The sequence below is a fragment of the Squalius cephalus genome, assembly GCF_949319135.1.
Source record: "Squalius cephalus genome assembly, chromosome: 3".
NCBI lineage: Eukaryota > Metazoa > Chordata > Actinopteri > Cypriniformes > Leuciscidae > Squalius > Squalius cephalus.
In genome coordinates, this window is record NC_137124.1 from 59,852,561 (window position 1) to 59,877,391 (window position 24,831).

Here is a 24,831-nt window from a genome sequence, read left to right on the forward strand (position 1 = left end):
GAAATGTTTGGAGTTCTCACAGATCTATTTGTGAACTTTTTTCAAATTCCTTCTGGATTTACTTCGTGGACTTTTTTGGATTTACTTTTTGGAACTGTTGTCTAACTATTTGTGGAAATTTTTTGGAGTTTATTTTTTTTTAATATATCCTAGGAAAGTTTGGACGTTCCTTTTAATCAAATAAAAGATTTGAAGATATTTCCCAGATCTGTCATCTGGTTTTCTGCATTTGGTTTCACCTTTTTGACTGTGTTCAAGTTTTCACACTAGTCCTAACCCTGTGTTTCTGACATTTATGATTATTATAAATTTATAAAAACAGCTGTGCTGCCTAATAGTTTTATGTAAACTGTGATACACTTTATAAATTCATAAAAAAAAAAAAAAAAATAGAATTTAACAGTTATTTTAAATTGCAATAATATTTCACAATATTACAGTTTTACTGTATTTGATCAAATAAATGCAGCCTTGGTGAGCAGAAGAGACTGCTTTCAAAAACATTTAAAAGGTCCTAAACCTTTGAACATAGTTTACATTTGATCCAGCCTTCTTACTAATGACATTACATTAATCTAAAGCATAAAATCCAGTAACACTTTACAATAAGGTTTTATAAGTTACCTACTTTAGTCAACATGAACTAACAATGAACTGCACTTCTACAGCATTGATTAATCTTACTTCATGGTTATTTCAACATTTGCTAATACATCATTAAAATCAAAAGTTGTATTTGTTAACCTAAAAATCTTATTTCTGTGTGTGTAATTCTTATTTCTACCACCAGAGGCCACAGGAACTCAGTGGTGAAGCATCTCTCTCTAAACAACAGAACAACTGCTTATGAGCCTATACTCAATAACTGAGGCTGAGAAACTGAGTAACACCACTGATGATGGTTTGGTAACATTACAGAGCAAGTAAAAATCTGGTCCAAATTGAATTTCAAAATCCAGTTTAAGAATTTAAATTGCCATTGTGTTAAAGTAACCCTTATTTGAAGTGTCACAGGGTTAAAACAGTTTGTTCCCCCTGTTTTTGCATGTTTCTCCATGCTGACACTGGAGAAGTGTTGACTTCCTCAGAACCATCTGGTCTTGGAGAAAACTACATAAATCAAATGTTTAAAGATTCTGACCACAATTGCATCTGAACAATCTGTTTAGTGTTTAAATTCCTCTTTTCAATGATCTGGTTTCAACAGCAGTTCCTCAATCTATTTTAATATATTCCTTCTTTGCAAAAAACAAAAAAACAAAAACAAAACTACGGCTGTAATTAAATTGCTAGAGTTATAATAATTCAATCCTAATTCATCTACTTTATTCACTTACTTATTCACTTATAGATGTGGTCCAAAGACTCAAACGCAAAGAAAAAAAAAAAAACTAGGGATGCACCGATATAAATATTTTGTCCGATTCTGATAATTCTTTATATTTGAAAGCCAATAACTGCTATATATTGGCCTATAAATCTAAATAAAATTTGGTTACACTTTATTTTAAGGTATCATTGTGACAAAGTAATTATATATTTAAGTACTGAGTAATATTGAGAAACTACATGTACTTACTATAGGGTTAGGGTAGGATAAGGATTGGGATGCATGTACATGTAACATGTACCAAGGACACTGTAAAATAAAGTGTTAACCAAAATTTTATATAATTATGAAAAGAGCCTGATTTCCAAAAAAATCTCACCTTTAAATCCATGTCCCAAACATACAAATATGATGTTCTCATTATAATTTTATGTAGCCATTTTGACAGACTTGCAGACGTTGGACTGTATTTTCCTTTTTTGAAGTGATTCCAATCATATTTCAAGCAATTCAAAACCATCATGATGAACAGTGCACATCTGAAGCATCTCAGCTGAAGGAAATATTACATCATTTATCCGCTTTAAAGGGTTAGTTCACCCAAAAATTAAAGTTCTGTCAGTAATTTCTCACCCTCATGTTATTCCAACCCCATAAGACTTTCATTCATCTTCGGAACACAATTTAAGATATTTTTTCTGAAATCTGAAAGCTGTCTCACTCCTCCATAGGCTTCTATAGGCTTCTATGTAATTGAAACTTGCTGGCCCAGAAAGTTAGTAAAGACAATGTTTAAAATAGTTTAAAATAGTAAAATAGATGTTTGTATATTTTGGGTATCCCATACTTTCAATTATTTGTTCATTAAGGGACCCGGTATCTTTGAGACTGCACGTCACGAATGTGCGCTCACAGACACAAACTAGAGGATGCAATGCTCATGAAAATGCGTGTCTATAGCACACATTGTGTTTATTGTGCAATTTATACACTAAAATTAGTTTTTACATGCATATGATACGCAGTTATCGCGTGCATGTTACCACTTTATTGCGTGTAATACTACATATAGTGCCTACACCACTAATCCTACCCAAACGTATATACCCACACCACTACTAAACCTACCCATGCGTATCATATGCACGTAAAATTAATTTCCGCTTATAAATTGCACGATAAACACAATGCATGCTATAGAGACGCATTTAATATGAGCGGGTTGAACTATTTTACCCTTAGGTGGCCGCTCTCTTCTTACTCATAACAAAAGGTGCACTTTTTTAATAGTCGCGAGCTGCAACTCTCAGTGATAGTCACGGTGCGGATCCACTTGTCCATGCGACACTTCGGTTGCGCCACACTCCACTATATTCCTATGGGTGACGTCAAGCAACTTTGACGCGCCCACAAAGCATTCCGGGAAGGCGGCGCTTCATTTGGAAAAATGCTGCGCGTCAAAAAGCTGGCCAATCCCCATCTTTATACAAATTAATTCCGTTGAACACGACGCGACTATCCAATAGAAGTAGAGCATATGGAGAGGGGGGGGAAGTCTCTCGCAGGTCCTCTGTTCTAATACGCAACATTTCCCGCTCTGTCAAAACCATGCCCATAGCAGTAAACGCCCATCAACGTACAAATAAGGGGAAGCATCACGACACCACGCGTCAGTCGAGTCGCAAAAGTGGATCTGTACCGTCAGTGATAGTCATGGAACGGATCCACTTTTGCGACACGGGTGAAGCGTGGTGTCGTGATGCCTCCCCTTATTTGTAAGTTGATGGGCATTCCTCAAGTTTACCGCTATGGGCGTGGTTTGAGCCAGCGGCTCATGATTCGGCCAGTCTCCATGTGCTCTGCTTCTATTGGATAGTCGCGTAGCGTTCAACGGATTCATTTGCATAAAGATGGGCATCGGCCAGCTTTTTGACACGCAGCATTTTTCCAAATGAAGCGCCGCCTTCCTGGGATGCTTTGTGGGCGCGTTAAAGTCGCTTGACGTCACCCATAGGAATAAAGTGGAGTGCGGCGCGACAGAAGTGTTGCACGGACAAGTGGATCCGTACCGTCAGAAATCAGTAGACTTGTAGTCAAGACCGCCTAAACCAAGACCAAGACACTACCAAGACCAGAGGGTATCGAGACCAAGACAAGACCAAGACCAAGACCAAGTCGAGACCAAAACCGAGACCAAGTCGAGACCGGAGGAAAAAAAAAACAGACTAGTGTTGAAGCTAAGCAATAACTTGTATGAATTCAAGAACAGCAGCATACTAGGGTTCAGCCGCAGTTTAGGCTACATTCAATACATATTAGACGGTATTACTTCAACTACACAGGCAGAACAATACAGAGACAGACCATGTCATGTGTGTGACTGTGAGCTCACTGTAAATGTTTTTGCAGACTGGGTGAGATCAACTAGGCCTATGTGTAGCAATTGCATGACGGCTGTTACTGCACTATTAGAGGATTGAGACTCCCTTAACTTTTGTGTACCGTTGAGGACTGACATGACTGGTACTGACTGGTTCATCTGACAAAACATCAAACACCTCCAACACCATCTTGCTCCTCCAACAACTGTCTAAAGAATGAGAAATATGAAAAAGATACACAATTATAAACTTGGATTAGGCCTAATGTTTAGTCAACACAACGGAGATATGCAGATGATATTTAAAAGACCATTTATTTAGTCTAACACCATCTTAAATACAATACTGTAATCAAACAACACACACACACACACACACACACACACACACACACAGATATCAAAGACACAAATTCATCTAAGCAAATGCCTGCCTATCTCTGCCGATTTCGGAGTCTACAAATTAATCCATTCTGCAACTTTTAAATACATAATTAAATTTTTAAAAACGAAATTATAGGCTTAAGTGCAGGATCCGAAAGTTGGTCGTTTTGTCGCTATGGTTACACACACACACACACACCGTTGGCGGTGCGCTCAAAGTCATCTGTCAGTTGTGCAGTTACCCAAAATCTCCTGAATGAAGTTAAAAACCCATCATGTCACTGATATGTGTTTTTTAAATCAAGTGATCAAAGTGCTCGTTGCCGCTGCGATCAGTGGCGCGGATAAAGTGTTTTCTCGTGGCTCGCGCACACGCAGCACTGTCTTGACTCGGACGCGCGCTTCAATCCGTTCCGTTGCGGATAATAATGTTGCATTATCGAACGTTGTGTCGTCGTGGATATTTTAGTATTGTATTGCTAAATCCCCCGACCACTATGTCGGTCTGAGACAGCGAGACCTAGACAAGACCGAGAGGTCCGAGACCAAGACAAGACCAAGACCAAAGACCGTCAAGGCCGTGACAAGACGTGGTCTCGAGACATACATCACTAGAAATCAGAAGGTCTCCTTAATGATGTGCCTCATGCTTCATTCATTAGTGCCTTCAGTTTGATCTATCCTGGACAGAGATTAGAGGTAACACCAGACTCCACATTAATCTATACTAGACAAAATAATTTCAGAATCATACAGAATAAATAAAGTATAACATTTTATTTGTCAGGTAGAAATGGATCATGCTAATTACACAATTAAAATCCAGTTCAGAAATAATAAATAGGCTACATAAGATAAATTGCTCAAAGATGACACTAAGAGTATAAGAAATGTACCTGACAGAGACACACAGTGGTGTGTAAGTGTGTTTCGAGTGTAAGACACTGACTCGGCACTGCATGGGGGTTTTCTGGTTACAGGTTCCCAAGATTGCTCTGCCAATCACTCTTATATACACAGACCAGAACAAAAGGTTTGTACAAATATATTGTGTATACAATGAATCAGGGAAAGCGGGATAAGATAAGGAAGGAGAAGAGTTTGGGCAAGACAGTGTCCTGTGCTCTTTCTTTGAGGTCTTCTCTCCAGCGTGCCTTTTATTGCGGGGTGTGTTTTATCTCAGCCTATGTCTCAGCAGGAAAAGCCTTACACCTCATTGGTTCCAGTCAAGTTATATTTTTTTTCTTGCCACATTGCATAACTCCGTATGCCACACCCTTAGGAAAACTCCCCTATAAAGTTAACAAACTCCCCATCTGCATGCATGTTGGGGAACGCAATCGATGAAATAGCTGCACAATCTTAAAAACCAACAAGAAAGGAATCCGTGAAGGACTTGTGAGAGAATGAAAACTGTGCGATTGGCAGTTGTTGTTTTCCTTTGCAAGGTAGGATTTTATATACTGGAGTTATAGGATTTATATATCAGGAGTGAGAGTGAGAAATAAAACGCTGAACTTTTTTACATCCACAACCAAAAATGAACATCAAATGTTTAATAGAGAAAAAAAAAATCATCTGTGTTGCTGTTGCCTCTGTATATATTTTTATATTATGAGTAATTAGACAGAGTTTGGGAAAGTAAAATTTCAGTCACTAATATGTTTAAGGGGTTGAATAAATAAATAACAGACTTCTGTCTGTTTTTCCATTTATTATATTTATCATATATATGCCTTATAATGCCCGATTTCCCCTTGTGCTTTCAATCTAAAAACATGAAAATCTAATTAAAAAATATGTATTATATACACAGTAGAGTGTGGCATTTTGAATGGCAGTGTTTTCCAAATGAAAAACTAGACCTGTTAGTTTTGAATGCTATATCTGTCTAATGCTATGTCTAATTGTGTTTATTAAGTGTTTTGTAAAAAAGTTTGCTTTACAATTGCAAACTGAGTGCAAACAGGGTGATATGCTTGTAGTTATTCACACTTGGTCTGTAAATTAGGTTCCACCGGGACAAAAGTACCCATATGTGAAAAGAAACAAATTTTTAATTTAATGTTATTGATTTATTTTAGGTTTCTTATTTGAATTTATCTGCAGCATGTAATACAGTGTTTTTTTTTTTTTGTTTGTTTGTTTGTTTTTTGTTTTTTTAGATTACAAATAATGCATTGGTAAAAAGTGAAGTGACACTGTCAAAACTTTTCACACAGTCAGCGAAACCGAAGCATTTGCGGACCAGCTTTTTCTTTTTTTTAATTTTCTTTTTTTCTTTTCAACAGTTGCTAGGACACATTTCTCAATAGTTAGTTCACTTTTTCAACACCTTATTGGCACAACAGCTAATGCCACAGGGCTGCTAATGGGAAGAATCATATCGCCTCCATAACTAGAATATGCCAACTACACATTCTCTGGGCCTAAGCCTGGAAATATCAAGTGTATATATTACATGAAGGGATTTAATCTGTTTCAAATTAGGTATTTTTATGTGGATTTGCGGAAGAGTCTTCATGGGAACTACCAAAATGCATCATAAATGTCTCAAATCAACTCATTCTTTCAAAACACTAGCAAAGGTAGTAAGGTCAATAAAGTGAAAAGGTGTTATTCATATTTTTAAGACATCTGTGCAGTGGTTTCAGAAAATTTGGAGACTTGAGATTAAACGATTGGCCAAGATTCCTGTTGGTAAAGCAGACTGTGGCTTTAAACAGAACAAACATTAAAAATGATTTACTTTTAAAAAGTGGTGTCAGTATTGACTGATGCTTGCTCGCAATTGAAAAATGGGCAATATCAAGTGTATATATTACATAAAGGGATTTAATATGTTTCAAATTAGGTGTTTGTATGTGGATTTGCGGAGGAGTCTTCATGTTCTCCAGGCTTTGAGTCGGAGTCGCTGGTTTTTAAAGTGCACAGAGATGACCTTCACAGAGGAAAAAGACTAGGGAGAGGTAAGCTGTGTTCTCTTTTAAAAAAAAAAACCTTGAAGCAACTGAACTTTGAGTTTTTGTTTATATATTTTTAGTATTTGGCAAATTAATGCCTTACCCAATGCAATCAGATATCTAAATGAACTAGTTCTTCTAATTAAACTGGTTTAACTGTGATCTGCAACATTCAGTCACATTTTATACTGTACATCCACTAAATTTGCTTTAATCAGAGTCAACATTAAGGGTCTCACTCAAGTTTAAGTATTGTATCTCACAAATAAGTGTTGATTCATGATGTATGCAATAAATAAATGTTCATAGATTCACTTGCTGCATCAGTAGCTGATGCTATAAAGGACACCCTCCCGCTGAGTCATGCCTCAAAAGGACAAGCGATCGCTCCTCAGATTTTTCTTGTTCAGGAATTTAACTATCCGCCTGTGTTTTGTTAGAATTTCCAGTGAAGACTCAAATTTCATCATTTAATGTTTTTTAGTATTATTATTACTTTTTATTAATATTCATAATCAGTAGTACTATGTATCTCTTTTATTACTTTTTATATACATTCATAATCATTTGTACTCATTGTATTTTGTGAATATGTAGGAGAGACTTTGGGAGACTTTGGACTTGAGTGTGCTGCTGGACTGAAATGTATATGCAGTTTTTCATCATGCATAGCATAAGGGGAATACATTCCAACGTTAATGGAAACCATATGTTCTTCTGCTGAATGTATGTGTTCCTATGGTGATGTAGTTTTTTTTTTCCATTGGTCAGTGGTATAAAAACCAAGCCCTGTTTGTCCGAAAATCAGGAAGAGATGGAAATGTAGGAAAGATGACTGAGAAGCTGAATTAGACCTTCGCTTGGTCCATTGTCTCTTCCTCCTATGTTTTATAAACCAAATAAATAAGAGATCTCTTGGCAAAATCACTGGTGTCTGTTTCCATGAAATTAAACAACAGGGGAAAGCAAGATTTTTAAATCAACACCAGCAACCAGGGCCTGAAATTAACACCCGACCACACGCCAAATGCGGGTGAATTCTGCAATTGGCGGGTAACACTGTCAATCTACCTGCCACATTGGCAGGTAGCCAATGAGAATCGACCCTTCGCGGGGAGTTTGATTGACGGCGATCTGGCCAATCATAATCCGCCGAATCCGCGTTTTTTTTTGTCCGACAAAGCAGTCAGGAGAGTTCAACGTTGGATGATTTGAACTTGAAAAAACGGAGTGTACTGAGTAGACCTACTGACATCTTTCCGCAGTTAAAACTTCATTCCTTCTTATGTTCATTCATGTTTATTTTATGCTATAAATTAACTAGAAAGAAGAGATGATCGGTTCACAAGCAGGCACAGCGATCTGTAAAGACACATTACAGAGCCACAAAAACGGTATTGTCTAAATTTCTTTAAAAATGACCAAATTTTAACGTTGATACTTTGTTTAAAATCAAAAGTAACCAGGACTGTCTTGTCTGTCAGCGTGTTGTCAGTGTCCTCTCTGCTGCGCGATGTGTTTTTCATTGCGTGAGATCATGGTTTGACGTGAGCGCGGTGTAGCTTGTCGGACATAGCAACAGTAACTAAAGCGGCTGGGTCTTTGCGTTTTTTTTTTTTTTTTTTTTTTTTTGCAACTGTTGTTATTTGACATTTAAACGAAGTCAGCCATACGCACCAAACGCGAATATGCGTCTAAATTCGCGCCTGACGCGCTATTCGCGTCCGGTGCGAACGCAACATAACGGTTCCTGAACGCTGTAACTAACAGCTGCCCAGCGATCAACACAGCCGCGTGTGATTTGTTTACATAGCCTACGAGCTGCACTCGGTCTATATCTGTATTCTAAGAGTTATTATTACTTGTATGGATCTCGTTAATAACTTGACAGCACTTAAATGTGTATTCTTACAAGTTAAAGAACAAATGTTTGTGCAGTTCCTTTTTTTTTCACCTTTTATGAGGCAAAAAAAAAAAAAAAAAAAAAAAACTGGCTGGTAAAAAGTCACTGTGGCGGGTGGATTTTTAAATCCACCTACCACAGTGGCTGGTGGTCAAAAAAGTTAACTTCAGGCCCTGCCAGCAACACTATGCTTTTTTAAAGGTGTGCATCTCTGTGTCCAAGCAGAGATACGGGTAAAGTGTTTGGCTGTATACTCAAGCTGTATACTCAAGATCACTAACTCCACTGACTTTATCACCATCTCTGGCATGATGGAGCAAACGTTATACTCAGAAACTGAGCAAAGAGCGCTCCCTTTATAAACAATGTAGCTGATATCATGTTCCATCTGCGAGTACTGGATTGATTTAAAAAAAAAAAAAAAAAAAATAAGAATCAACTTGGTAACACTGATTCATTGACTAATCACAACGTTGACCATACTATTTCAGATCATCATCACACCTGGAGGGTGTTCCCATAGCATCTGCTACTGACACAGTGTCTTGTTCCCCACTCCAGGTTTACATACGTGACAAGATGCTTTATTGTGCCAATTGAAACTCTTTTTCTGACAGTCATTTTTAATGCATGCGATGGAAGAACAAGAACGATCTTCCAGTCCTCTGACAGGCGGTTTGATGTGAACACGGATGGGACTGTAACACTGAAGAGACAAGTGACTCTTCATGAAGGCCACAAGGTGTTTTCTGTGGACGCTTGGGACTCCAGTGGCAAGAAGCACACGGTATCTGTCAGAGTTGAGCGTGTCCATCATCATCATGAGGACCATCACATGGACACGGTCATGAACATCTCCTCTCCACAGGTACAAACACGTTCCTTCCAGAAACTGCTGTCAGTACAGTACAAGCCTGTCCTGTTTGCTTTTGTTTCCATTGCTACTTTGTTTGTTGCCATAGTGATTCATTACCCACACCTGTTCCTCCTTAGCCCTTTGTTATCTTGTGTATATAAGGGTATGTTTAAACAACAGTGATATGTTTAAAACGGAGAAGTTTTCCCTTCCCCATTCACACGGATCCGCTAAAACAATTAAAAACCCTGTATTCTGCTGCCAGGCCATTATATGGCGATAAAACACTGTAGACTGAACACGTAATACGCATGCGCATGACATCATCATCTTCAGAGATTCGCGTTTTTGTTGTTTACAAGGAGACCGTTTTCAAAAACGTGCACTTTGAAACTTTTTTTCAAAACCTTTGTGTTTTCAGGCACCCAAAATACCGTTGTCAAAACACACACAGTATACGCCCAGCACTACAGTAAGGCCATGATTGAGAACATATTCCATTATAGTGGCCTTTATTTAATCAAAAATGTGCCTGTTATTGGCCTCTTCTATCTCTTCCTCTGTTTTGCATCACTACCCTTCCACCACCATACATTTACATTTAGTCATTTAACGGACGCTTTTGTCCAAAACGACTTACAAATTAGGACTAAATTAAGCAAGTCATCGTGAAGAGGCAAGAAACAACGCAAGAAGTGCTCAAAATGCGAAGTTCAGGCATTGTTCAGAGTAGCATAAGCCCGATAAGCGAGGATTTAAAGGAAGAAGGAAAAAGGAGAGAATTCTATTTTTATTTTTATTTTTTTTAATGAGGTTAAGTGATCACGGCAGAGATGAGTTCAGCTGTCTTTTGAAAGTTGCCAGGGATTCTGCATTCCGGATGAGGGTGGGGAGAGCATTCCACCAGCATGGAACTGTGAATGTTCTGGAAAGTGATTTTGTGGCTTTCTGTGATAGAACCACGAGACGTCGCTCGTTGACCGATCGTAGGCTTCTGGTAGACGTCGCTCGTTGACCGATCGTAGGCTTCTGGTAGACGTCGCTCGTTGTCCGATCGTAGGCTTCTGGTAGACGTCGCTCGTTGCCCGATCGTAGGCTTCTGGTAGACGTCGCTCGTTGGCCGATCGTAGGCTTCTGGTAGACGTCGCTCGTTGACCGATCGTAGGCTTCTGGTAGACGTCGCTCGTTGACCGATCGTAGGCTTCTGGTAGACGTCGCTCGTTGGCCGATCGTAGGCTTCTGGTAGACGTCGCTCGTTGACCGATCGTAGGCTTCTGGTAGACGTCGCTCGTTGACCGATCGTAGGCTTCTGGTAGACGTCGCTCGTTGACCGATCGTAGGCTTCTGGTAGACGTCGCTCGTTGGCCGATCGTAGGCTTCTGGTAGACGTCGCTCGTTGACCGATCGTAGGCTTCTGGTAGACGTCGCTCGTTGACCGATCGTAGGCTTCTGGTAGACGTCGCTCGTTGTCCGATCGTAGGCTTCTGGTAGACGTCGCTCGTTGCCCGATCGTAGGCTTCTGGTAGACGTCGCTCGTTGGCCGATCGTAGGCTTCTGGTAGACGTCGCTCGTTGGCCGATCGTAGGCTTCTGGTAGACGTCGCTCGTTGGCCGATCGCAGGCTTCTGGTAGACGTCGCTCGTTGGCCGATCGTAGGCTTCTGGTAGACGTCGCTCGTTGGCCGATCGTAGGCTTCTGGTAGACGTCGCTCGTTGGCCGATCGTAGGCTTCTGGTAGACGTCGCTCGTTGGCCGATCGTAGGCTTCTGGTAGACGTCGCTCGTTGGCCGATCGTAGGCTTCTGGTAGACGTCGCTCGTTGGCCGATCGCAGGCTTCTGGTAGACGTCGCTCGTTGGCCGATCGTAGGCTTCTGGTAGACGTCGCTCGTTGGCCGATCGTAGGCTTCTGGTAGCCGTCACTCGTTGGCCGATCGTAGGCTTCTGGTAGACGTCGCTCGTTGACCGATCGTAGGCTTCTGGTAGCCGTCGCTCGTTGGCCGATCGTAGGCTTCTGGTAGACGTCGCTCGTTGACCGATCGTAGGCTTCTGGTAGACGTCGCTCGTTGACCGATCGTAGGCTTCTGGTAGACGTCGCTCGTTGACCGATCGTAGGCTTCTGGTAGACGTCGCTCGTTGGCCGATCGTAGGCTTCTGGTAGACGTCGCTCGTTGACCGATCGTAGGCTTCTGGTAGACGTCGCTCGTTGACCGATCGTAGGCTTCTGGTAGACGTCGCTCGTTGTCCGATCGTAGGCTTCTGGTAGGGATGTAGGCTCGTAGGAGCGAGTGAAAGTAGGAGGGAGCTGAGCCTGTGATAGATCTGTGCAAGCGTCAATGCCTTGAACTTGATGCGAGTGGTAGCCAGCGCAGAGAGATGAACAGAGGAGTGATGTGGGCCCTCTTGGGCTCGTTGAAGACAATACCATACCATACACCCTTTCACTCCTCTTCTTCTTTCTGGTTATAGAAAATGGAAAGAAAATTATCTTGATAAAATCTGACAACTTGTAAATGGTTAGTTCACCCACCAAAAAAAAAGAAGAAGAAAAAAAAAGAAATGTCAGTTACTCACCCTCATGTCGTTCCAAACCTTTTAAACTTTCTTTCATATTCGAAAACACAAGAGAAGATATTTTAAATGAAATCTGAGAGCTTTCTGTACCTCCATTGACAGTCCATGCAACTACCACTTTATCGCTTCAAAAAGTTTATGAAGAGATTAGTCCACATTTTCTGAAGCGACACGATTGCTTTATATGATGATTTTAATTAATTTTAATCAAATTAATCACACACTTATCGTGAAATGAAGCATATGCCATTTAACTTGTTTAACATTCATTTTATCATAATTTGCTAAATCCAGCAAAGTAAACAATCAGATTGAAGGGCGATTCTCACAAAACTATTTTCTGCAAGCCTCAAGGACCCTTGGAGACTCCAAAGGGACACCAAATAACCAAATGATATAAGGATTCCATATAATTACTATTATATAATACAATTATGCACACCAAAAGCACCCATGAAAAAAAAAAAAAAAAAAAAAAAAATTTTCCGGAAACAAAAACTTTAACGATTCCACAGTATAGTATGTATACAGAGCAACAACAAAGAGCTTTTTTACATTTTAAATGAGCCAAACTGCAATACTGACCAGGACCACATGGAGAAGCCACCTTGTCAACCACCTTGACCTGACTGCATAAACGTACAATTACTAAACACAGCAAACATTATCCTGAGTGTGTGTGTAAACTGAAATGTGTCTGTACAGAAATGCAGCATGCGATCGGTGATCGAGAGCACACATACACAGTTTGTTTGTGCATCAATATAACAGACTCTCACACGCTTACTGTATGACTCCTGTACGTCACCAAAACTGCTCTCTTCAGAAACAATCACAGAATATGACAGAGCTCATGTGGAATGACAAAGCTCACTCTGGAATGAATAATACACTAAAAGCACAATGTGAGTCTCTATTCTCTCTGATATCTCTGATGTAATCAGCCTGGCCTTCTTTACATTAGCGCTGTTTTGGACTGATTGTTTGAATGAATTTGATTACTGGATCACTGGAAACTTTCACAGAGTTTAAAGGTTTAAAATGATCTGATTGCAAACAGAGATGCAGAATCGTGGAAATTTCCTCCTACCAGGGTTACAGACACTTGTAGATGCTCAGTGTGATTAACTGTGTGACGAAAATTACGTTAATGACGTACTTCACGTAAGTTATTTTCGTTAATTGTGTTAAATTATTTTAACGTGTTAAGGGTTTTGAAATTAATCACATGCGTTATCGCTAACAGCACTAATTTTTATATATGTTATTTTTGTTATCTGTGTCTTTCTGTCTGTGCACTGGAAGCTTCTGTCATGAAGACAAATTCCTTGTGTTGTAAGCATACTTGGCAATAAAGGTCATTATGATTCTAAAGATGCAATTATCCAGATATTTGATGGTTTGTGTGCTGTGTTTAACTGTAAACAAAAATGTTTTGTTGCTCAGTTTCTTTTACTAACATTTTCAGATGGAATCTTCCTCTGATGATCTGGTTCTGATGTTTCCAAAGTCTTCAATGGATTTAAAGAGAGCAAAGAGAGAAGGTTGGGTTATTCCTCCATTCAATATACTTGAGGAAGGCAGAGGTCCTTTCCCACAGATACTGGCCCAGGTGAGAGAAAGTAATGAAGGGAATGTTAAAATTTGATGAACGAGAAAGAGATTTGTCTGTTATTGACAACTTTTGTTATTGTCTCTTATTAACATGTTCTCTTATTGTATATTATTGCTTTCTGTATTTAGATAAAGTCGGACTATTCTAAGGAAGCTCAGGTGGAATACAAGATCACAGGTGAAGGAGCGGATCTGGAGCCTAAGGGGACTTTTACTATAGACAGATTATCAGGGAATCTGTATGTAACTCGGCCACTCGACAGAGAAAAAAAAGCTTCATACAGAGTAAGTTGATTTTTTTATTTTTTTTTATGCATTTCAGCGTTGGATTGTCTGCTCGTTCTTAGTTCTTTGAAAGCTAAGATAAAAAAGTATAACGAATCTGAAAAAAGGCCTTGTGAAATAGCTTGACACACAGTTTACTTTTCATGTTTGAAGATACAGTACATTTATTGTAATTAGTATACCTACTAAAATTTAAGTCATAACTACACTTGCATATTGACGTATCAAAGCTAACAGACATGGAAATAAATCTAATCTCTAATTTAGCTCAGCCCATCGCTCACCACCGCCCCCCACCCCCCCCCCACCCCCCCGCTCCGCTTTCGTCTGAGACAGAACACTTAACGTTACATTGACTTCCATCTGGAAAAGGCCACATTTCTGCCGTCATCTGTCCTGACTTCGTCTGGCTGCATCATGTTTTCTTTTTCTTTGTGCGTATTCAATGTAGTGATGGTGCAAGTTGCCTCTAAAAACACCAACGAAGAAGCAAAAACAAAAGAGTGACGAAACGCGCTCTGTAGAGAAGTTTGTCCGTTTAAGTTTTCTCCTGCAGAAATATGGTGGCGCAAAATGGCGACTTAACGTGTAAGGGGTCCCGCAGTGTATGTAGATAGAAATGGCTCATTCTAAGGTGATAAAAACATAACGGTTAATTTTGTAAGGTCTTTATACACCACTCAAAACAGTTATGTATATTATAATGCATTTCTGTCAACAGATCCTCATAAATATTACACAATGCACCTTTAACATGCCTGTATATCTTCTCCTGTCTTTAGCTTGTAGCTCATGCTGCTGGAGTTGATGGGAATATTGTAGAAAAGCCAGTGGAAATTATTGTAAATGTGCTGGACCTGAATGATAATAAGCCTGTTTTTACACAAAATCAATTCAATGGAAGTGTTACTGAAGCTGCTGATATAGGTAGGTGTATGATGCAGTTTCTTAATAAAATGTTTTTTAGCAGTTTTTTCCCAAATGCCTCTTCAGTTTCACCGAATCAGTCTTTCTTCTTCTCTCACTGAAGGTCATGAGTTTATGACAGTCACAGCCACTGATGCGGATGATACTGAGAATACTGACAATGGTGTTATCAGTTACTCAATCATCAAGCAAGATCCAGAATTGCCAAAACCAAACCTGTTTACAATCAACTCTGTTACTGGAGGAATTCGTGTGAATGCTTTAGGCTTGGACAAAGAGGTGAGAAATGATGAATGGATCTCACATTGGTGAAGAATAATTTCATGTAAACAAACTCACCAGAAAACATCTTTCTTTTCAGAAATGGTCCAGATATACTGTGTTAATTACGGCTACTGACAGGGCTGGAGAAGGTTATTCATCCACTGGCACAGCTGTTATTACTGTGACTGGAAAATCAGAGAAGATAATGTGAGAAATATTAGAAAATTTCATTATCCCATTTGAAAATTCTGACTACTTTCTTTAGAGATTTCCAGATCTTAAAGCGAACAATAAAAATCCTATAGATTTGCATTGATGAACTTTTCAAATACTAATTTGAGCTGTCTTTCACGTCTTGCGCTTGAAATGACAAATTCCCACAACATGTCAAAAAATGCCTGTCTCTGCGAGTGTCCATAATCGGTTATGTCTTAGGTGAATGTAAAAAGTTAAGAAAGAAAATGCATGTGTGTCAGTATCAGTATATTGTATCCGTGCACTAATAATCCTGATAATGTTAATCAAACATATTATCAACAAATGAAAAAAAAAAAAAAATCACTCACTGCTCTTAACTAAATAAGTGTTGTAACTTTAATATGGATTAATGTATATTTAATTTATACAGTGAAGACTATGCAGTGTTTTACATTAGATTTTTTTACTCTTTACTTTACTACTGTTAGATCTATAAGAAAAGTTTATTTTATTTCATTTGTATCTTTATTTTATTACTGACTGTTTACTTGTCTTTAATAATGTTTTACATTTATATTATTTAGGTTAGTAGTTTTAACTGTGGTATCAAAATTTGAATAGAGAATTATCACTGGTATCTAATATTTTAGTGTCATAACTGCCTGTGTCACAGCCAGTAAAAAAGTATTTATGGACGGTCAATTCTCAAGTCATCGGCCATTGGTCACCCTGCCTATATTCCTTCTTTAACGCTGACCACACAGAGAGCTGGATCTAAATGCAAAGAGTTTAATAACAAAATAAACATAATAGCAAATCAGAACAGAGACCATAGAACCAGGGAACAGAATGAGCCAGAACCAAACATACATACATACATATAGGACAAGCCTCGACAAGGAACATAAGTATAGCAAGGTTTGAGTTCAGGGAATAAGGTGGCTGGAACCAGCGAACGTTTAACATAAAACTTTAATCCTAAAAACCCCAACAAAACGAAAGTAAAGCAGCAGCTTCTCACAGACGACTACCGCATATAAACATAAACAAAAACATAACGTAAAGTCCAGGGGCCCGTTCTTCGTACGTCGCTAACTAACTTAGCTGGATTTGATCAAATTAAAAAAAGGCAGTTGACTAAAATCTTCCATATCACAAATGTGAAAGCAAAATGGCCAGGATCTGTGCATGACTTAAGAATTTTCAGAGATTCACATTTATGCACATTATTTGAAAGTGGTAAGGAAAGTTCCACAATTAAATATCAAGCTCACTGTATTACATACACTTATGCTGATCCTAACAGAACTGCATTTTTTCATAGGTGATTATGACATGTTCCTGCAGACAGGTGTTTTATGACCCATTCCCTGACCCAAACCAGTTACAATGCAGCTCTAGCCAGGACAAGGGCACACAATGAAATGAACTTTGGCTAACTAAAGGGAAGATGTCAGTGTCTGATAAGTCTGAGGGTTGCACACCTGACAGGGCCTGTGACATTGTTGCATGTGTCATATTACACAACATTGCCAAAAAAAACAAACACTTTTCATTAAATGTTTAATAAAAGACAAATATGCTTAGTTCCTTGAGTTTTATTTCAATTGTTCTTTGTAAAGAAAAGCCAGTGGTCAAGTGCCTGCAACAACAGATATTAGACACATGCCTCATGCAACAAATAAAAAGGAAAAGTGATCCACTGCCCACCTGTAGGCCTATGTCTCCTCTGTCTGTGCAGACTCTTCTGTAGGCCTTTCTGTAGATGTGGAATCCTGCAACTTATATTGCAGCCATAAAGCATAAGTATAAATTAAGTAAAGTTATTTATGCACTTGCAGGTAGGCTAGTTCCTCCATATGACAGTTACCTGAGAGGCTTTATTCACTGTCCAGTGCAATGGAAACAAATGAACATTACAAAGTCTTATACTTTCTTTCCTTTGGAAAGTAGAAAATGTCCACTTACTGCACATATTTCAGCCACCACTTTCTTGGGAACAGATAAAGTGTTGGTGTATTGTGTAAAAGTGCTCAAAAGAGGAAAACACAATGTCATTACAATGAACTACACTCGGGAAAAATGTGATCAATAACTCATGGCAAAATATTTTTACATTAACATAAGTTAATCAGTTTTCACTTTCACAAGTCAAAGCAATTCATCATTACTCAAGATTTAACAGTTGAAATGACTATACGGCCTTAATTTAATGCAGCAATAATGATTTTACAGTGTAGGCTACTAAGATCTTTTCTTTCTTTTTTTTCTCAGCCTTTTTCTTGGTTGCTTTTATAAACAGACAACCATTTATTTAACAGTGCCTTTTATAAAAGAGACTATAACTAAAAATTACCATTATGTAGAATATTTTTGTACTTCACTTTTATTTGTTCCCATGTTCTAGTGTGGTGACTCTGACATTACAATGCACAAAGTAATTATGCAATTATTAAAATACAAATATATAGGCTAATAATTGATAAAAACATCTAACATGGCCTCTTTTAACGGATTTAAATTGTCTGCTACTTTTTGCCAGCCCTCTCTCCTGGCGTTTCCTTGGCGTTTTGATTAAACATTAAAATTCCGAATAAACTTCGACTATAGTTCTTGCTCTGCTGAGGAGAAAAACTGAGGGCGCTCTTTGGCCACGCTGAACAGCCAATAGCAGCGTTGCTGATCAATGTTTCTACTATCGATACATATCCCCTTTTAAACTTCACATGAACGCGCAATTATCTCAGATAACTCAATCCAGCTATACTAATCATATACGGCAAGTGTGTTCGAAGAACCTAATTAGCCAGATCATGATTAGCACAATGATATCATCTTGGATGTCTCATTTGATCTCGGATGTTTTAAGCAACGTACGAAGAACGGGCCCCAGGCCTGGTCCTCTCTCATCTTGCATTGTCATCACTCATCCTTTTATCCTCCCAGAGCTCCTCCATGCGACTCAAGACCAGTTTGACGTGCAGGTGACGCTCATTAGCACACGCTCATTAGCACACGCTCCGCTCTGTTTAGTTCCGTTTTGTTCCGTTCCGTTTTGTTTTGTTTTGTTTTGTTCACGCTCATTAGCACACGCTCCGCTTCGTTTCGTTTTGTTTTGTTTTGTTCCGTTCACGCTCATTAACACACGCTCATTAGCACACGCTCCGCTCCGTTTTGTTTTGTTTTGTTTTGTTTTGTTTTGTTTTGTTTTGTTTTGTTTTGTTTCGTTTCGTTTCGTTTTGTTTTGTTTTGTTTTGTTTCGTTCCGTTCACGCTCATTAGCACACGCTCCGCTCGGTTCAGTTTCGTTCTGTTTCATTCCGTTAGTTTTTTTTTGTTTTTTTTTGTTTTTTTTTGTTTTTTTGTTTTTTTTTTGTTCCACTCTGTTCACGCTCATTAGCACACGCTCCACTCCGCTCCGCTCCGCTCCGTTTCGTTTCTTTTCGCTTCGTTCCGTTCCGTTACGTTACGTTTTTTGTTTTGTTTTGTTTTGTTTTGTTTTGTCCGTTCTGTTCCCACAGCTCTTGGCCCCACCCTGCTTGCCACAATAAGAAACACTGGGATTTAAATACTAGAGGGTTAATAGGCAAACAAGACACACTGTGAATGATCACAGAACTAATCAACTTGAAAAACTACAAAGGACTACAAAAATGGCACACCGGAAACAGGAACAGAAAAGGCTGAAATGCAAACTAAGTCCAATTAACATAACACATGAACCACTAAGCCAGGGAATACGTAGCACCTTCCAATGTTAAATCTCTTCTACCCAGAATTAAAATTACGGCATGCCTGTATATCCTTTGAACATCAAATGATTTTAAAGACTTTGTCAAACTAACATTAAGTTGTTCTTGCTGAACATTTCTAGTTTTAACCTGTATGTTTGGTTCCTTCCAGGTATAAAGTTGGCAGTGATCCTGCCGGCTGGCTGAGTGTAAATCAAGACACTGTAATGGTTAAAGTCAAGAGGCCTACAGATAGAGAATCTCCCTTTGTCAAAGATGGCAAATACACAGCTATCATTTTGACCATGGATGATGGTAAGTGTTGTTTCATTTTTAAGAGAATAATTATTGCTGTCATAGCCCTTTTTTAATGTCTGCTTGTGTGCAGGTAATCCTCCAGCAACTGGCACAGGAACCCTGGTCATTGACTTGGAGGATTTGGGTATTCAATCTGTCTGCAAAGATTCATCTGTCGACCCTTTGCCCAGTCCTGATGTGAAGAAGTAAACAAGGCTAAATGTGTGAACAGGGCCTTACATCTAAATAGTTCATTAATCATTTATATATTTTTTTCACATTTGCTGAACATTAAAATTTTACATTGATTACATCAACGTCATCTTAACTTTGCTGTAATCATTGTTATATAAATGATAATGTACAGCCAGATGGTTTATTACAAAATTTTAAATTCACAAGTAATTGATTTTCCTATTTTAAAAGATCATTATAAATGTACTGTTTTTCAAACATTTCAGAATCTGTTCTGTTGATTTATTACAAGATTCAAAATCACAACTTAACTTTTTCACTCTTTTAATGTTTAATCTTTATTTACTTTTCTTATAAAGTAATTGCCTTTCATAATGTTATGAACATTAAACTTTCTATTTTGCATCTGTTGTTCATTTGAATACATTTGACTATCAATTAATCCAGTAGATCTTAATGTTTAATCAGTGATTTGTTTAATACTAAAAATATATTTTTTATAATGTATAAGCAATTTATTACAGATGATAACACCAATATTCAAAGTGTGTGTGTGTGTGTGTGTGTGTGTGTGTGTGTGTGTGTGTGTGTGTGTGTGTGTGTGTGTGTGTGTGTGTGTGTGTGAATTGTGAAATTATATTCATCCCCAGTTGGGAGAAACAATTACTTTTTTTGGTATAATTTCTTAGATATCACTGCTTTGGCTCTCAGGGCCCTAGATTCTCATCTTTGATTACTTTGAGTGTTTAGGATTTTTTTCTTTTACATTTACATTAAATTTACATTTATTTATTTAGCAGATGCTTTTATCCAAAGTGACTTACAAATGAGAACAATAGATGCAGTTTAACCAACAGTAAACCCAATTGGGCCTGTCAGCACGTATGTGGCTAAACATGTTAAACATCTTTAAAAAATCTGCAAATGCAAGCAGAGGTTTAAAAGCACGGATAGCAAAACACCAAACACAACAAAACCAAGAGCAACATATTTAAAATTCAAGTTAATTTTTTAGAACTTTTCACAATACATGTTTCAAAGCAGCTTTACAGAAAATGCTTGTTTTAATGTTACAACTTTGGATATATTCTGTTATCAGCCAAATATGTTTCTATAAGTACTACGGCTGGCTCGATGGAAATGTAAAACTGTTCCAAAAAAGTATTGTATGGACCTGGAAATATGGAGACCGGTCCTCTTGAAACTGCCGTTGAATACCCCTGATTTAAATCATAAAATCTGTATTTCTGTGTGTGTTATTCTAATTTCTACCACCAGAGGCCACAGGAACTCAGTGGTGAAGCATCTCTCTCTCTAAACAACAGAACAACTGCTTATGAGCCTATACTCAATGACTGAGGCTGAGAAACTGAGTCACACCACTGATGATGTGGACTAACTGTACGGTTTGGTAACCTTCCAGAGCAAATAAAATTGAAGCTTGCTACTCTGGTTAGCGTTTAATTTCAAAATCCAGTTTAGGAAATTCCCATTATGTTAAAGTAACCATTAGTTTTAACTGAGTTTTACATAAAATCAGTATTTCTCCATGAAAAAGTGTCGACTTCCTCTTTTCTTCCTTTTCAGCCTCAACCACTTCTACTTCCTATTCACTCCCGTTTGTCAAGGCATGCCACCTGGTCTTATCTAGAATTAAAACACTGACAAAACCATTGTATCTGAGCAGTCTTTTTACTGTTTCAACCATCTGGTTTCAACAGCACTTCCTCAAGTTATTTTAACACAGCAAGTCTTTCTTGCAAAAAACAAAAAACAAAAAACAAAAAATAAACGAAACAAGCAATTTCTTGACATAATGCAGGAAAACGCAGTAAACTACTCAGTGATGTGATTTTTCTGTATTCTGCATCTTCTGACCTAAAAAGTATGACCCAGATGAATTGCATAAATCTGACTGATTAATGTATGATCACTGAACTCGCAAAATGGCCTTATACAAGAAATATAATACAAAATGTCAAGGTTTCTAATACATTTATTTCATCATGCACAGAATGCTTCTGACAGCACTGCACAAGCTTCAGCCTTGTTAGCCAGGGTTCAAAGCGGCAATGAGAATAAAAATCGGTGTTGAAACGGAGTTATGGCCCCGATATACTCACAGCGCAGTTCTTTTTCATTCTTCACTCAGGGGAAAAACAGAGTTCAAAATACATGTGCATGAATTTATTTTATTAAATCAAGTCCCATTTACCAATATACCAAGATTAATGTAAAATGTCTGTTATGTCTGTTCAAATCAAAATGTCTATGTAAAGGGTTAGTTCACCCAAAAATGAAAATATCCCATAATTGACCCTCAAACCACCCTAGGTGTCCTAGGTAAACCATTTCTTCTTTCAGACGAATACAATCAGAGTTATATTAAAAAATATCATGGCTATTCCAAGCTTTATAATGGCAGTGAATGGCTGTTTCTGTTTCCAAGTCCATAAAAGTGAATCCATCAATCATAAAAGTAATCCATATGACTCCTGGGGTTAATAAAGGCCTTTTGAAGCGAAGCCATGTGTTTGTGTAAGAAAAATATCCATATTTATAACTTTATAAACGGGCTTCCGGTAATGGTTATACGAGGCTCAGGGATTAGAGCTTTTGCACTGTAAATCTCCTGCTATCAGACCCCTCGTGTGGTCCTTCTACAGCATTTATCAATCTTAGTTAATATTAATTTCAACATTTACTAATAGGTTATTAAAATCAAAGATTGTATTTGTTAGCATTAGTTAATGTACCGTGTCTGTGAACTAACATGAACAAACAGTGAACAGCTGGATTATTTTTAACTAACATTAACACAGATTATTTTGTGGGAATATATGACATTCATAATAAATGATAATAAAGCAAGTTGCCTTGTTGAAGTATGGTATATGGTTTATTTAAACTGCAAAAGTAAAACAATTATTGTGACAGATGTAGAGGCGCTCATCGCTCCTCTGGAAGCGTCCTCACTCCTCATTCTTCATCTCTTTGCGGGGCAATCAGAGAATTGAGATGGTCAAGGCGGCTCACTTTGATTGGAGGTTTCCGGGTCACAGGCTTGAGGAGCGAGGAAACAAAGAAGCATCAATCTGAATATTCAGAAATACCCAATGAGTTGAAGTCATGCATTTCAACGTCCAGTCGTTTGTTTTAATGAATCATTATAGCTAATGATTTGGAAAGATATCATTATGTTATGACTTTATTAAGACACATGACTGTCAGATTTGCATGAGACAGATAGAATAAAATACAGCATTTTACATGGATAAGTTTTGGATTTTTATTTTGACTTTTGAAAATGTACACCTAGTGAAAAAAGTCACTTCCCTCCCATATCTTTGCATAGTAATTTACTTGTAAAAAAAAAAAAAAAAAAAAAAAACACCTATAGGCCTACTGTAATCTAAAACTTACTGTAAAACTTTCTTCAGTTAAACAAAGACAAAACTGAAGTCATTGTGTTTGGAAACAAAGATGAAGTTCTCAAGGTGAACGCATACCTTCACTTTAGGGGTCAAACAACTAAACATCAAGTCAGGTAAAATCACTAGAGTCAGACCTTAGTTTCAGTAGTCATGTCAAAGCAATAACTAAATCAGCATACTATCATCTGAAAAATATTGCAAGAATTAGATGCTTTGTTTCCAGACAAGACTTAGAGAAACTTGTGCATGCTTTCATCACCAGCAGGGTGGATTATTGTAATGGACTCCTCACCGGCCTTCCCAAAAAGACCATAAGACAGTTGCAGCTCATACAGAACGCTGAGCAGAACCAGAACATATGAACATATCACACCAGTCCTCAGGTCTTTACACTGGCTCCCAGTTAGATTTAGGATTTATTTTAAAGTATTATTACTGGAATATAAATCGTTCAATGGCCTAGGACCTCAATATATTGCAGATATGCTCACTGAATATAAACCCAACAGATCATTCAGATCATTAGGATCATATCAGCTATAAACACCAAGGGTTCACTCTAAGCATGGCGAGTCCGCTTTTAGCTATTATGCTGGATCCAGCTTCCAGAGGAGATCAGATGTGCTCCTACAGCAGTCACTTTCAAATCCAGACTCAAAACACATCTGTTTAGCTATGCATTTACTGAATGAGCACTGTGCCGCTGTTCGTCCGACTGTACTGTATTTAATTTTATTTTTCTAAACTGTTTTAATTATTCTTATTTCTTTTTATTATTTAAATTTCTTCTATGTAAAGCACTTTGAATTGCCTTTGTGTATGAAATGTGCTATATAAATAAACTTACCTTGCCTAATTCCAGGGCTGCAAAGATAATTACCCCCCCAAAAAACAAACAAAACAAAACTACATAATCACTCATGCTGTACGTCCAGTAATGTGAGGATTAGTTTCTTTCCCCACCACCGTCTTCCTTGATCCATATATCCAAACAATATCATTCTAATGCTGTCCACTTTTAGGAAAAGATGACAAGACTGAAATTGCAATTACTTATGCTTGGGATGATTATTTCATTTTATTGTAAATATTTGGATAAGATTTTCTATACACTTCAATTTACTCCTGGGGCTCGTTCTTCGTACGTTGCTTAAAACATCCGAGATCAAATGAGACATCCAAGATGATATCATCGTGCTAATCATGATCCGGCTAATTAGGTTCTTCGAACACACTTGCCGGATATGATTAGTATAGCTGGATTGAGTTATCTGAGATAATTGCGCATTCATGCGCTGGGATATGTATCGATAGTAGAAACATTGATCAGCAACGCTGCTATTGGCTGCTCAGCGTGGCCAAAGAGCGCGCTCAGTTTTTCTCCTCAGCAGAGCAAGAACTAATAGTCGAAGTTTATTCAGAATTTTAATGTTTAATCAAAACGCCAGGGAACACCTCAAAGTCTGCAAAAGCCAGGAGAGAGGGCTGGCAAAAAGTAGCAG

The 24,831-nt window shown here is 38.1% G+C and overlaps 1 protein-coding gene across 1 annotated transcript in view; it reads left to right on the plus strand.

Moving 5' to 3' along the window:
• Positions 1 to 5,412: 5,412 nt before the first annotated feature.
• Positions 5,413 to 24,831, plus strand: part of LOC307155283 (uncharacterized protein) — a gene marked incomplete at its 3' end in the record, with an annotated part of 133,655 nt that continues 114,236 nt past the window's right edge. The window contains exon 1 of the mRNA XM_079865844.1: positions 5,413 to 5,542. Coding sequence (XP_079721970.1) covers positions 5,501 to 5,542 — 42 coding nt within the window. The 5' untranslated portion in view covers positions 5,413 to 5,500. The remainder of the gene's footprint in view (positions 5,543 to 24,831) is intronic.